The 11,906-nt window shown below is 45.4% G+C and overlaps 1 protein-coding gene across 4 annotated transcripts; it reads left to right on the top strand.

Annotated features, from left to right (window-relative positions):
- The first annotated feature begins 533 nt into the window (after positions 1 to 533).
- Positions 534 to 11,774, top strand: LOC129847061 (uncharacterized). 4 transcript variants are annotated; one of them, XM_055914838.1, is made up of 11 exons: positions 534 to 670; positions 2,904 to 2,986; positions 3,518 to 4,127; positions 4,225 to 4,380; positions 4,524 to 4,648; positions 5,041 to 5,077; positions 5,325 to 5,599; positions 6,803 to 8,646; positions 9,826 to 10,943; positions 11,259 to 11,346; positions 11,525 to 11,774. In XM_055914838.1, exons 1-9 carry the CDS (start codon positions 650 to 652, stop codon positions 10,449 to 10,451), a joined length of 3,777 nt encoding a protein of 1,258 aa, XP_055770813.1. In that variant the 5' UTR covers positions 534 to 649; the 3' UTR covers positions 10,452 to 10,943; positions 11,259 to 11,346; positions 11,525 to 11,774. The 4 variants fall into 4 exon arrangements, with proteins under 4 accessions (XP_055770813.1, XP_055770812.1, XP_055770811.1 ...); XM_055914837.1 differs by having other exon boundaries at positions 535 to 670; positions 3,518 to 4,070; positions 6,803 to 10,943; XM_055914836.1 differs by having other exon boundaries at positions 535 to 670; positions 4,560 to 4,648; positions 6,803 to 10,943.
- The last annotated feature ends 132 nt before the right edge of the window (positions 11,775 to 11,906 follow it).

Below are 11,906 nucleotides of genomic sequence, written 5' to 3'. Positions count from 1 at the left end.
GTCTTTGGTCTTATAATCAATGTTTTTTAACAGGTTTTGCTTGCTTTAACTTCTTCAAAAACTGAAACCACTCAATCCTTGTTTGTGATTGCATGTTCAAATCCCAGTTTTTGTCTCTTTTTGAAAATAATTTTAACTGGAAATATGTGCAATACATTTGCTATGTTCACCAAATCAGCAACAAGAGGTTCACAGGTTTTTTCGTGTCATTATCATTCTTTTAAACGGATGAAACTAGCACGTACATATGAAATAGTGACTGAATTCGAAACTCCCATGAATTCTTTCAGTATCTGAAGTTTGCTGTATATTTTATGAGTAATCAATGTTATTTAATGATGAACTCTGGGTTATCAGTGTGGGTTATGCATTCTATTTTATTTTGCATTGCGTCCACAACATTACATTTTTAAAGGCAATAGTAGCCTACATTTGTTTACAACTGGCAGGATTTCCATGCGTGAATTTACAACCGCACAGAGCGTTGCATCAGCACGAGATTGGAAGTGCGTCAAATCTGTACAGCATTGTTACGTCATCACTGATAAACGTTGAAACTGATGAGAAACCGCGGGACCAGTTCAGTGATTCTCGCTAGTGCTGGAGGAGCGTTCATTTTGGCAAGGAAATGTACTGATTTTGCAAGGACATGGAGAATAAAGAGTTCAAGGTAGGCATGTTATTTAAGCAATAAGGCCCAAGGGGTTGTGGTATATGGTCAATATACCACGGCTAGGGGCTGTTCTTACGCACGACGCAACCCGAAGTGCTAGGACACAGCCCGTAGCCATGTGGTATATTGGCCATATATCACGAATCCCCGAGGTGCCTTATTGCTATTTATTATAACTGTTTACCAACATAATTAGAGCAGTAAAAAATACACGTTTTGTCATACCCATGGTATACATACAGTCTGATATACCATGGCTTTCAGCCAATCAGCATTCAGGTCTCGATCCACCCAGTTTATAATTATTTTTAAATCCCGATTTATATTAATTACTGTGGATTAAATATTGTTAAATAAATAAAAGAATGTGCTATTCATTCTGTAATATCAAACCACAAAGTCTATGGCGGGGAGTCATGAGAGTTGGCTAAAGGTACAGTAGAATCTGTTGTGGGTCAAATGGGGGACTAGGGTCAAAGGTTATTATGACACCACCTTCACATTTCTGTCCTAAATGGCACCCTATTCCCTATGTAGGCTAGTGCACTACTTTTGACCAAGATACATACACTGGTTGGCCTACGTCACGAAAAACATGCACGCTCATCAATGGCCGGAATGCGTGTATCTTGTTATGACTCTAAACCTCAGCTAGCAAGTGCTCATTATGCAAATGTGTTTGTTTGCAATTAACATTTAGAGACTAAATATAGTTTACATGTTGTCAACGTTCTAAGCGAACCCTGTCTATTTACCCTGTCTATTTTACCCACAGTTACTTACCAGTGTTGTTGCTAAACAACCAACCAGTCTATATAGCCCCACAGTGGAGGTGTCATAATACCCATAAAACCTAGCGGTCAAACAGGGAGGGAAATGGTTCCAATCGTTTTTCTACCATTAATTTTTCCCATAGGCGATTTTAGAAACACATAAAACAAGGGCTGTGTTTCATGTGGATTTACCGTGGTGTGACATTTTTATAACCATGTAAAGCTCCCATGGACAAGGTGACTTTTAGCAATACATTTGGCTCTATTTACTCTCAGATTCGAAATTTCTAATTAGCATCAAAGTAGACATGCAAAACTACAAATCCCTGCAAGCTCCTAATCGTCATTTCTAGCTGACACCTTTGCTAACAGGTATTGTGTCAATTTAAAACTTGCACTAAACAGTTCACAGAATTGTCCATTTAAAGAAATTAGCCAATTTATTAATTACTACATTTAGCTAACATTAGATAGTTAGTCAAGAGATTCTTACCTTTGCCTCGATCAGCATGATCATCGTGGCATTTGAAATTCTTTATGATAGCCACATTAGCAGCTAATTAGCATTTAATTTTGGGGGGGTAAATACAGGCGAATATATTGATAAAAGTCATCTTGTCCTAGAGAGATTTACACAGTTATCAAAATGGTAAGCCTACCTGAAACACAGCCCTTATTTTAAGTGTTTCTAAAATCCACGATGGGAAAAATGTATGGTGGAAAAACAATTGGAACCATTTCCCTGTTTGACTACTAGGTTTTATGGGGATTTTGACTCATTACTGTGGCACTCTATAGGGCTCCGGCCAAAAGAAGTGCACTATATTGGAAATAGGGTGCTATTTCGGACACAAGCATAGATATGATGCATTATGATGTGACCGTAGAAATAGAATCACTAGAAAGGATAGAGCCTCTGACCATGGCAATTTGACTGGTAAACTGAACTGTACACCTGACATGATGTTCTGGTGATTCTATTTCTATGCATATGATGCATTATGATGTGACAATGAGTGTTGGGTTAATGGTGCTTTCAAGGCAAGTGATCTTGGTCAAATCATGACTTCCATGGTCTTTAGGTCGGAAAGTTGGAGCTCTAAAAAGATGCCAGAGATTCCGACTTTATTTAATTAAATTTTTTATAATTTTTTTGTGATATCCAATTGGTAGTTACGATCTAGTCTCATCACTGCAACTTCCCAACGGGCCCGGGAGAGGTAAAGGTCGAGTCAGGAGTCCTCCGAAACATGACACGCCAAGCCGCGCTGCTTCTGACTTGGAAATCCAAGTTGGATGACTATTGAAAACGATTTTTCCCTGTCGGAGTTAGTTTTTTCCCCCCGGTTGTCTTGAACGCACTGAAGTCGGAAGTCAGAGAGTTCCCAGTTGTTTTCAACACGGCTAAAGGCAACACAGTAGGTGACATCCAAACATGACTTTGTCCTGTCTTTCAGGAGTCAGAGGTCAGTGGGAATGACCTCACCCTCATAGACCTGGATGACCCCATCAATGACGGTGATGTTATGAAGGAAGACAGGTAAGTGATTTACACTAATGACACATTTGTGACTGGTTACAGGATCACATAGGCCTACAAATACAGATTCTGTAGTAGGTCAAAGGTCCTATGGAGAGGTAGGCCCAGAGCCATGTATTTAGAGAGATGGGACATCTATCTGCATTATGTTGCATTTACATCAATATGTATACATTATATGACACAGTATAATCAAAGATATCCATATGAGAGCTGGCTCCCCATGCGCAATATTGACATTTTAAACAATAATATGTAACTGAACATCTATTTTATAATTGACTTATTGGGTAAATGAAAGGCTCAAAGGCGCTAACATGGAGTCCTTTCTAAAAGTTTGCCAAATTCTCTAAATAATGTATATACCTCTGGATAGGCCGAGTCATCTCAGAGTATTGGAACCATATAATTTGAGTGATTCTATTCTAATTCTAGAATGATTCATTCTAATTCTATAATTGGAACACATCCTCACACTCACATTATAGCACATTATAGTGACCTTAGAGAGATTTCTTTTTCTGTATCTAGATCTGATAAAGATCACAGAGAGGTTGAGAGACAGACCACGTTGGAAGAGGCTGTTCTAGAGACAGATATCCAAACTCTGTCACTAGAGGCTGAAGGAAAGATTGAGATGCAGGAGGCTGATCTGAAGACAGATGGCACGTCTCAGTCACAGAAGGTTGAAGGAGAGATTGAGTTGGACGATGCTGTTGCCATCCCACCTCAGTCACAGGAGGTTGAAGGAGAGAGTGAGTTGGACGATGCTGTTGCCATCCCACCTCAGTCACAGGAGGTTGAAGGAGAGATTGAGTTGGACGATGCTGTTGCCATCCCACCTCAGTCACAGGAGGTTGAAGGAGAGAGTGAGTTGGACGATGCTGTTGCCATCCCACCTCAGTCACAGGAGGTTGAAGGAGAGAGTGAGTTGGACGATGCTGTTGCCATCCCACCTCAGTCACAGAAGGTTGAAGGAGAGATTGAGTTGGACGATGCTGTTGCCATCCCACCTCAGTCACAGGAGGTTGAAGGAGAGAGTGAGTTGGACGATGCTGTTGCCATCCCACCTCAGTCACAGGAGGTTGAAGGAGAGAGTGAGTTGGACGATGCTGTTGCCATCCCATCTCAGTCACAGGAGGTATGATGTATTGTGTTTTGTGTTTTAATGACGCATTGAAGATTAAAATGACAAATGAATTTTCAAAGCTTGAGCTAGTAAAGGTCTTCTAATCTAGGAGGCCAAAGGTGAGAGTGAGTTGAATCAGGTTGATCTGAAGACAGCCACATCAACTCTGACACTGGAGGTCGAAGGAGAGAGTGCGATGCAGGAGAGTGATGATCTACAAACAGCCGGGACATCTCAATCCCAAGAGACTGAACGAGTGGCAAAGGTAAATGCTTCCAGATAACAGTGTGTGTGTACATTTCTGTTTGTGCATGCAGACAGTAGTTCGTAAACAGACATTGCATTAACAGTGCTATGGCGAATTTGATTGAATTCCAGCCTAAGTCTGCTTTCTGTCGTCCCCATCAGGCTGCAGTGGTGACCTTCACTAGCGTGACCCGCAAGGCTGCAGCCTCCCAGACCAGCCTCACCCTCAGCAGGGGAAAGAGAAGCTACCCAGACCTACACACCTTTGTGCAGGACATGAAGGATGGGTAAGTTGCTCTTTGGCTTCCCCATGCATCCCCTAGATATGTTCCCTATTAGAGCCTTGGTCAACAATAGTTCAGTATTTAAGGAATAGGGGCCATTTGGGACGCACCCATAGGGACAATCTCAATTGCATACTCCTCACGTCCTCTCTTCTCGCCTCCTTCTCAAAACCCATTGGATGAGAAAGCCCTCCCTTTTGACCTTCTCGTCCAATGGGTTTTGAGAAGGAGGTGATGAGTCTCGGACAAATACAAGGGACTTAACTGACCAAATGACCAATCAGGGATGTTTGGATGTGGCCTAGTTCCATAGAGGTCCATCCATAACGTAATCTAAGAGAATAGAGGTAATGTCATGTAGTTTAATTGTGTACCTTTATTTATTTACTTTTCAGCCATTGGAATCTGCTGAGTGAGAATATGCGTGCCGGGGTGAGTTATAGTCACTTCTAAAGTAGTTCATGTTGGTAAGTTGGACCAAACATTCCAAACTCTTATTGGTGGAAATCGTGCAGGACCTTTAATTCAGAGGTTCCCAAACTTTTTCACTCAGGCCCCCCTTTCCAGCATTGTGGAACATCCTGAACCACTGCTTTAATTGACTAGCTTGAGTGAACACATGGTGCAGCAGTGCAGCTCCGTTAACAAACTAACTCTGTATGGTCTTTTAACATTTCAGATGAGCAGACATGAGTTTAGTGCCAGGTGCATGGATATCACAAATTGGGTGATGGAGTCTGCATCCACTGTGGTCATTCCCGCCCTTGACCTCACCATGCAGATAGAGCTCTCTGATTCGTCAAGCTCTTCTGGATCAGGAAGTAATGAGGCAAGAGAAGTGACTTCTCTTGGCCGCAGCGTCAGATTCAGCTTTAGTGGAGGACCCAGTAGGCGCACCAGTTCTAGAACCGCTTGCAGCACACGAACTCCCACCCCTTTCCCCTCCTCTCACAGGTACTTACCCCTATCATCTTCTCTCACAGGTACTTACCCCTTTCCCCTCCTCTCACAGGTACTTACCCCTATCCCCTCCTCTCATAGGTACCTAACCCTATCCCCTCCTCTCACAGGTACTTACCCCTATCCCCTCCTCTCATAGGTACTTACCCCTATCCCCTCCTCTCATAGGTACTTACCCCTATCCCCTCCTCTCATAGGTATTTACCCCTATTCCCTCCTCTCACAGGTATTTACCCCTATTCCCTCCTCTCACAGGTACCTACCCCTTTTCCCTCCTCTCACAGGTACCTACCCCTTTTCCCTCCTCTCACAGGTACCTACCCCTTTTCCCTCCTCTCACAGGTACCTACCCCTTTTCCCTCCTCTCACAGGTACCTACCCCTATCCCCTCCTCTCACAGGTACCTACCCCTAGCCCCTCCTCTCACAGGTACCTACCCCTAGCCCCTCTTTTCACAGGTACCTACCCCTAGCCCCTCTTTTCACAGGTACCTACCCCTATCCCCTCCTCTCACAGGTACCTACCCCTAGCCCCTCTTTTCACAGGTACCTACCCCTAGCCCCTCCTCTCACAGGTACCTACCCCTAGCCCCTCCTTTCACAGGTACCTACCCCTATCCCCTCCTCTCACAGGTACCTACCCCTATCCCCTCCTCTCACAGGTACCTACCCCTAGCCCCTCCTCTCACAGGTACCTACCCCTAGCCCCTCTTTTCACAGGTACCTACCCCTAGCCCCTCTTTTCACAGGTACCTACCCCTATCCCCTCTCACAGGTACCTACCCCTATCCCCTCCTCCCACAGGTACCTACCCCTATCCCCTCCTCTCACAGTTACCTACCCATATCCCCTCCTCTCACAGGTACCTACCCCTATCCCCTCCTCTCATATTTACCTACTCCTAGCCCCTCTTTTCACAGGTACCTACCCCTAGCCCCTCCTTTCACAGGTACCTACCCCTATCCCCTCCTCTCACAGGTACTTACCCCTTTCCCCTCCTCTCATAGGTACTTACCCCTTTCCCCTCCTCTTCTTGTAGGTCATTCTAAAAACATTATTCCCATGTCCCTTGTTATAGGTACAAATATCCATTCCAGATCCACTTAGTGAGAAATACTACTTAGATACTTCCAAATTCTTGGATCATATTTTGTATTTTGTTACCATGTACTATTCATTTCTGTTGTGCATTCTGCAGGTCCATGACTTCCTTGCTGAGTGAGGATGAAGAGCGATATGTCTCCTCACCTGAGGGTGGTGATAGAGAAATGAGACACAGACCCCACTCAGCACCACTGAGATCTGTGTTTGGAATCTCTGAGGATTCTGTCTTCAACATGGTCCAGAGCGGCCAGTCGCAGAGTGACATCGTACTGTCGTCCAGTTGGAGTAGACGGGAGAAATACAGACCTGTCAAAATACCAACGGACACCAGGTTTATGATGGGTATTGTAGAGTTGGTTATGAACCTTCTCAACTCCAGATTGGCTGAGCTAATGCCAAGTCTCAGTCAGGGAACTCTAGGTCCGCTGTCTGGTAGTTACTCAGCAAGTCAGCAGTTTGCCCAAGAGATGCTAAGCATGGTGTCTGCTAAGATGTATTCCCATGCCATAGAGCATATTGCGCACGGCCACAAGTCTCCCCTTGAGTTAGAGAGGGAGCTTGAGGCCATATTGGGTCCTCTGGCTGGACAGGTTATAGTCATCATCATAGATAGCATCTTCAAGGCTAAAGCCAACGGAGGAAACAAGGGGCGAGCGACCAGCCCCTTGACCTATTTTCTCACTGCCATTTCGGCAGAAGTACAAAGCCTAGTTGTTCAGAGATCGGCTAGCAGACCGTCCACCAGACTGTCCAACAACGACCCACTGCTGAACATTTCCAAGTCAAAGGTCTTAAGATCAGTTCTGCTCAAAATGGCAGAACTCTTTGGTCAAGGTCCAAGTGAAACCTGTCTAGTTCCACTAGTCCAGAGTCAGTCCGACAACTCTATTTGCGACTGGACTCTGAATGCAGGCACCATTCATCCAAGTCAATTTCTGTCCAACAACAGAATGACAGAAGTTTCATCCGATGTTGTGGATCTTGTACTTGAGGTTTTTGGGATAACAGGATTTTTGGATAGCAGGAGCCCGTCAAGGCCACAGAGTGCCTGCTCCTACAACTCAGCTAGTGGAGCAATAGACATGAGAGCTCTTGCTGGGGACTTGGTCAGACAGGTGTCTGTCAAATTCAGACCCTTTGTCTCTGAGAGTCAACTCTCCACCATGTCCATGACAGATCTGTCATCATCTATTTCTGACTCCACCTTGAAGCAGTTGTGTTGTAGCTCTGCTGTTGCTGCAGCAACTGTCTGTCAAGCAATCAAAACGGAGCTCGAGAGCCAGAGACCTACCAACCTGTCAGCCAGAGACCTACTATCGTCTCTGGTAGAGACCATTGAGGACATGGATATCTCTGACGTCCTCCAGGGCCCGTCGGCCATTTTGGAGGAGGATGCTATGATAAAGCACCCGGAGATGTCCACCTCGATCATATACAGGTCTTTGCTTCTCGACTCATCTCTCGCCTCCTCTAACATGGTCACTGAGAGCATTATCTTCAACAGTCCACGCCCATCAGAGGAGAATGTGAGTATTCAGAAGGTGCTCCCTGCTGATAAAGTTGACATCCTCCATGGTCAACCAGTGGAGGAGTATATCATCAAAGCTGAACAATGCATCACTCAGGTTATTCAGGATGCAGCTGTGACATATACTGGCGTGCTGGATAAAACCGACACTTGTGGGAAACTGTCGGAAGTTCTGTCTGTCTGTGTTTCCGCGGAGAATATTGAGGAAGCATCCTCTGATCTATTTGGTGGAATTATTTCCGACCTGCATGAGGTATTTGAGGTCAATAAGGCCTCCATGCGTACGAAATCAGGTCGCAAAATGTTCTGGGTGGAAGTGAGTTCAGGTTCCCAGAAGATTTATACCAAAACCCTGGACAAACTGAGGAAGCTTTTCACCTCTCACCTTCTCACTGAGGGAAAAAATACTCCTGTGCAAATTGAGCTCTATGACACTGGACTACTTGTAACTGAGACCACTGTGGAGGTATCTCCTGTACAGAAGACAGACAGTAATAGCTCTTCTATGTCCTCAGCCTCAGCCCACCAGTTCACCCTCGACACCTGCACTAAAGGGGTCATCAAACAGGTGATCTCGGTGCTGAGGTTGGAGACTTCAAAGGAAGACCGCTTCGCTTCCGTTGGGGAGAACACGTCAAATGCGTCCTTCGACTTCAACCAGAAGTTGGACACGATCATTTCGAAATTGGAGGACCTCACCATTTCGAGTGACGTGGCGTCAGCTGAGATTGCCACGCTCACGCGATCTCGTAGTGCAGCCAGCAGAACCTCTAACATTTCCATCCAGAGCTTTCACAGTGCTGAGTTCCGAGCTAAGGCCAAACAGATTGTGCGTGAGGCCATTCTCAGAGCTGCTAGCGAAGCCAGCTGTTCTTTGCCACAGAGCATGCCTAGCATCACCTTCTCACACCATGTGGTTTCTACAACTGAAGATATATTGAATATGGTCATGCAAGATCTTGAAAGTGTATCCCAGTACACAGTGGAGGACGCAGACTCCTTCCCACTAGGAGAGAAAAAGCTGCAGTCCCAACTCAATCCCAGAGTTGTCTTTGACAACTCATTTTTTGCTGCTCAAATCATGTACCACAGAGTAAAGGATAGACTGAACGTCTTTTTATCTTTTCCACCCGTGTCAGTCACCACAGCCAAAGATGTGCTGGACTTCACCCCTGTGGAGACACTCAGATGTTCGAAGTCCCCTGACACTGCTCTTGTTAAGGACAGGAGCCGCCCTCCGTCTGTGAGAAATGAGAAGCCATTTTCAAAAGTCAGTTTGACTAAAAGGATTAAAGCCCTTGTGTCTTCGAGTGGCTCCTCCACAGACCACCATGTAATTGACACATGCAGTGAGGATGTCAGTCTGCCCACCAGGAGTATGTCAGTTGTGAGCGACACCAGTTTGAAGAGAGCCTCTCCTCTCCATGGTAGTGGATTGAGTGAAAGTTGTGAACCTCTTGTGGCTCTACAAGACGGAACAGTGGCAGTCAGCCAAGAAGGCTTTAGCAAAACTGCAAAGAAGACGCTCAGCTTGATCCTAAATGTGATCAAGTGCAGATTGGCCAACTCTGAGAGTTCATCTGTTGGGCAGAATGCAAGTGAGGAGTGTCTGATAGCCACTAATATGTTAGACTCTCTACTGGAGAGCCTTGACCTGTTGCCTGACATGAGCGCTGCCGATGAGATCACAAGGACAGAATGCCATACCTCTAACGCAATGGACAAGACAGGTTCACAGTCAGCGCTTGTGAGCCAACAAGAAATGAACATATCTGACACCGGTATCATAGTGAAAACTATAATGGACACATTGAAGACAGACGACCCAGAGATGACTTCAGCAGAAGAAAATCTGGATAGGCTTCTGTCAATTGAAGCCCTTCAAGATGCGTCTGGCAACCTGATCGCAAAGGTCCATGGTCTCATTCAGGAGATAACCATAAGCCGCCAGCTTCAATCCATGACTGGCCACAGAAGCCTCTCTCAACCAGCACTGCCAAAGCCAGCACTGAGGAAGCTGTCAAAGGACGATGCGTCAGAGCTCGTTTACAGCTTTGCCCACACTTCTGTTAGCAGACTCCTGGGGCAGTGTTTGGGTAGGCCTATGCCACCCACTGCTGACAGGGTTTTGGATCAGGTCATCAAGTTGATGACAGACATGGTGATGGACAGCCTGACTGATCTGTCCAAGTCTGCAATGGAGGGTGGTAAGTGAAAGTACCTCTTTACATCTGCATAGGACTTCATTGTAACATGATGCTCAATACATTGCGTTTTATGATGTGAACTTTGCTGGGTGTGTCCAAAATGGCACCTTCTTCCATGTTTAGTGCACTACTTTTGACCAGAGCCAGACCCTATGGGCCCTGTTCAAAAGTAGTGCACTATAAAGGGAAGAGAATGCCTTTTGGAACGCAGTGACTGCTTTCCATTGTTGCGTCCTCTTCTCCCAGTTATTGTACCCAGGTCAGTCACACCAGCTTGCTCTTCTTATTTAGACACCAGCAATGCCGCAAGTGACATCACTCATGGTGTTGTGGCTGAGATTAATGCTACTGAGGAATTCCCTGCCAGGGGCCTTAGCCCGGCTGATGGAAAGGCTGACGGCATGGCCCGCCTTCCCTCTGCCAGAGGGGAAGAGAATAAGAAGAACAGGAAGTGGCGCTTCCTACCCAAAATTGGCAAGATTCCAAAGATCAGGATGAAGGTAGGGGGCTCTGGGGCTGAAATGTACCCTACAGATTCACTACACCCCTATTGTCTCTCAGCATTAGAACAATGCTGTTGTCATTGTCTTTAGGAGGTTGAGTGAGGCCGCTGTAATACAATCCTAATACACATGGGAGAAAGTAAATGTATGTGTCCCAAATCGCACCCTATTCCCTATATAGTGCACTACTTTTGACCAGAGCACTATGGGCCCATGTCAAAAGTAGTGCCTTACGTAGCCAATAGGGTGCCTTTTGGGATGCATCCATATATTTTACACAGGCTCAGTTGTCCTGATGTGTTTTGTCAACAGCTGTTCAAGACAAAAGGGGAACCGAAGAGCCACCCTGAACAGGATGCGCTGCCTACCAAACGTCTCAGAGAGACTCGTATTTCACAGAGTAAGTGATAAGCATCGATAACGTCATATTGATGTATCACCCTATGGCCAGCTTGTTAAAACAGTGACTACAGATACAGGTGGACAGACAGGCAGACAGACAGACAGATGGATAGACAGGCAGACGGACAGACAAACACACACGTTCATTTTCTGATTATGAAATATTCTTATCACAGATGCTGAGTGTGAGGTTCCAGAGGTTCCATCCACTTCCCCACCCAAGGAGGACCTGACAACCACACTGGCCCCTGCTCCCCAGGAGTGCCAGTCCCGTAAACGCCCTCTCTTAGTCAGGGTGTTACGAGCTATCTCCAGAGCCGTCTCCAAACCATTCAGAGGAGCTTTTGGGAAGAAGAATTAGCCAAATGCCTGATTTTATTACTATTTTAATCAGAGCCTTTATTTAATAAAACATTACTGCATTGATTTCTGTCTATAGTAGTCTTACTGTTTGTGCAAGATAATGGTAAAGTACTTCAAACCACATAGTCAAACGTATTTATAGTGAAGCACTTCATATATGTTTTATTTTATTTATCCTTCATTTAACTAGGCAAG

This window comes from Salvelinus fontinalis, unplaced genomic scaffold (assembly GCF_029448725.1).
Source record: "Salvelinus fontinalis isolate EN_2023a unplaced genomic scaffold, ASM2944872v1 scaffold_0692, whole genome shotgun sequence".
NCBI classification, from domain to species: Eukaryota; Metazoa; Chordata; class Actinopteri; order Salmoniformes; family Salmonidae; genus Salvelinus; species Salvelinus fontinalis.
The sequence above is the reverse complement of the archived record's forward strand: the minus strand, read 5'-3'. Positions and strand labels throughout refer to the sequence as shown.

What these genes read in the sequence shown, in the direction of transcription:
- LOC129847061 (XM_055914835.1), top strand. Translation starts at nt 650, where the DNA reads ATGGAGAATAAAGAGTTCAAG. An exon ending in GATGTTATGAAGGAAGACAG is followed by an intron (nt 2,987 to 3,517) that starts GTAAGTGATTTA and finishes TTCTGTATCTAG; the next exon opens with ATCTGATAAAGATCACAGAG. An exon ending in GTGCAGGACATGAAGGATGG is followed by an intron (nt 4,649 to 5,040) that starts GTAAGTTGCTCT and finishes TTTACTTTTCAG; the next exon opens with CCATTGGAATCTGCTGAGTG.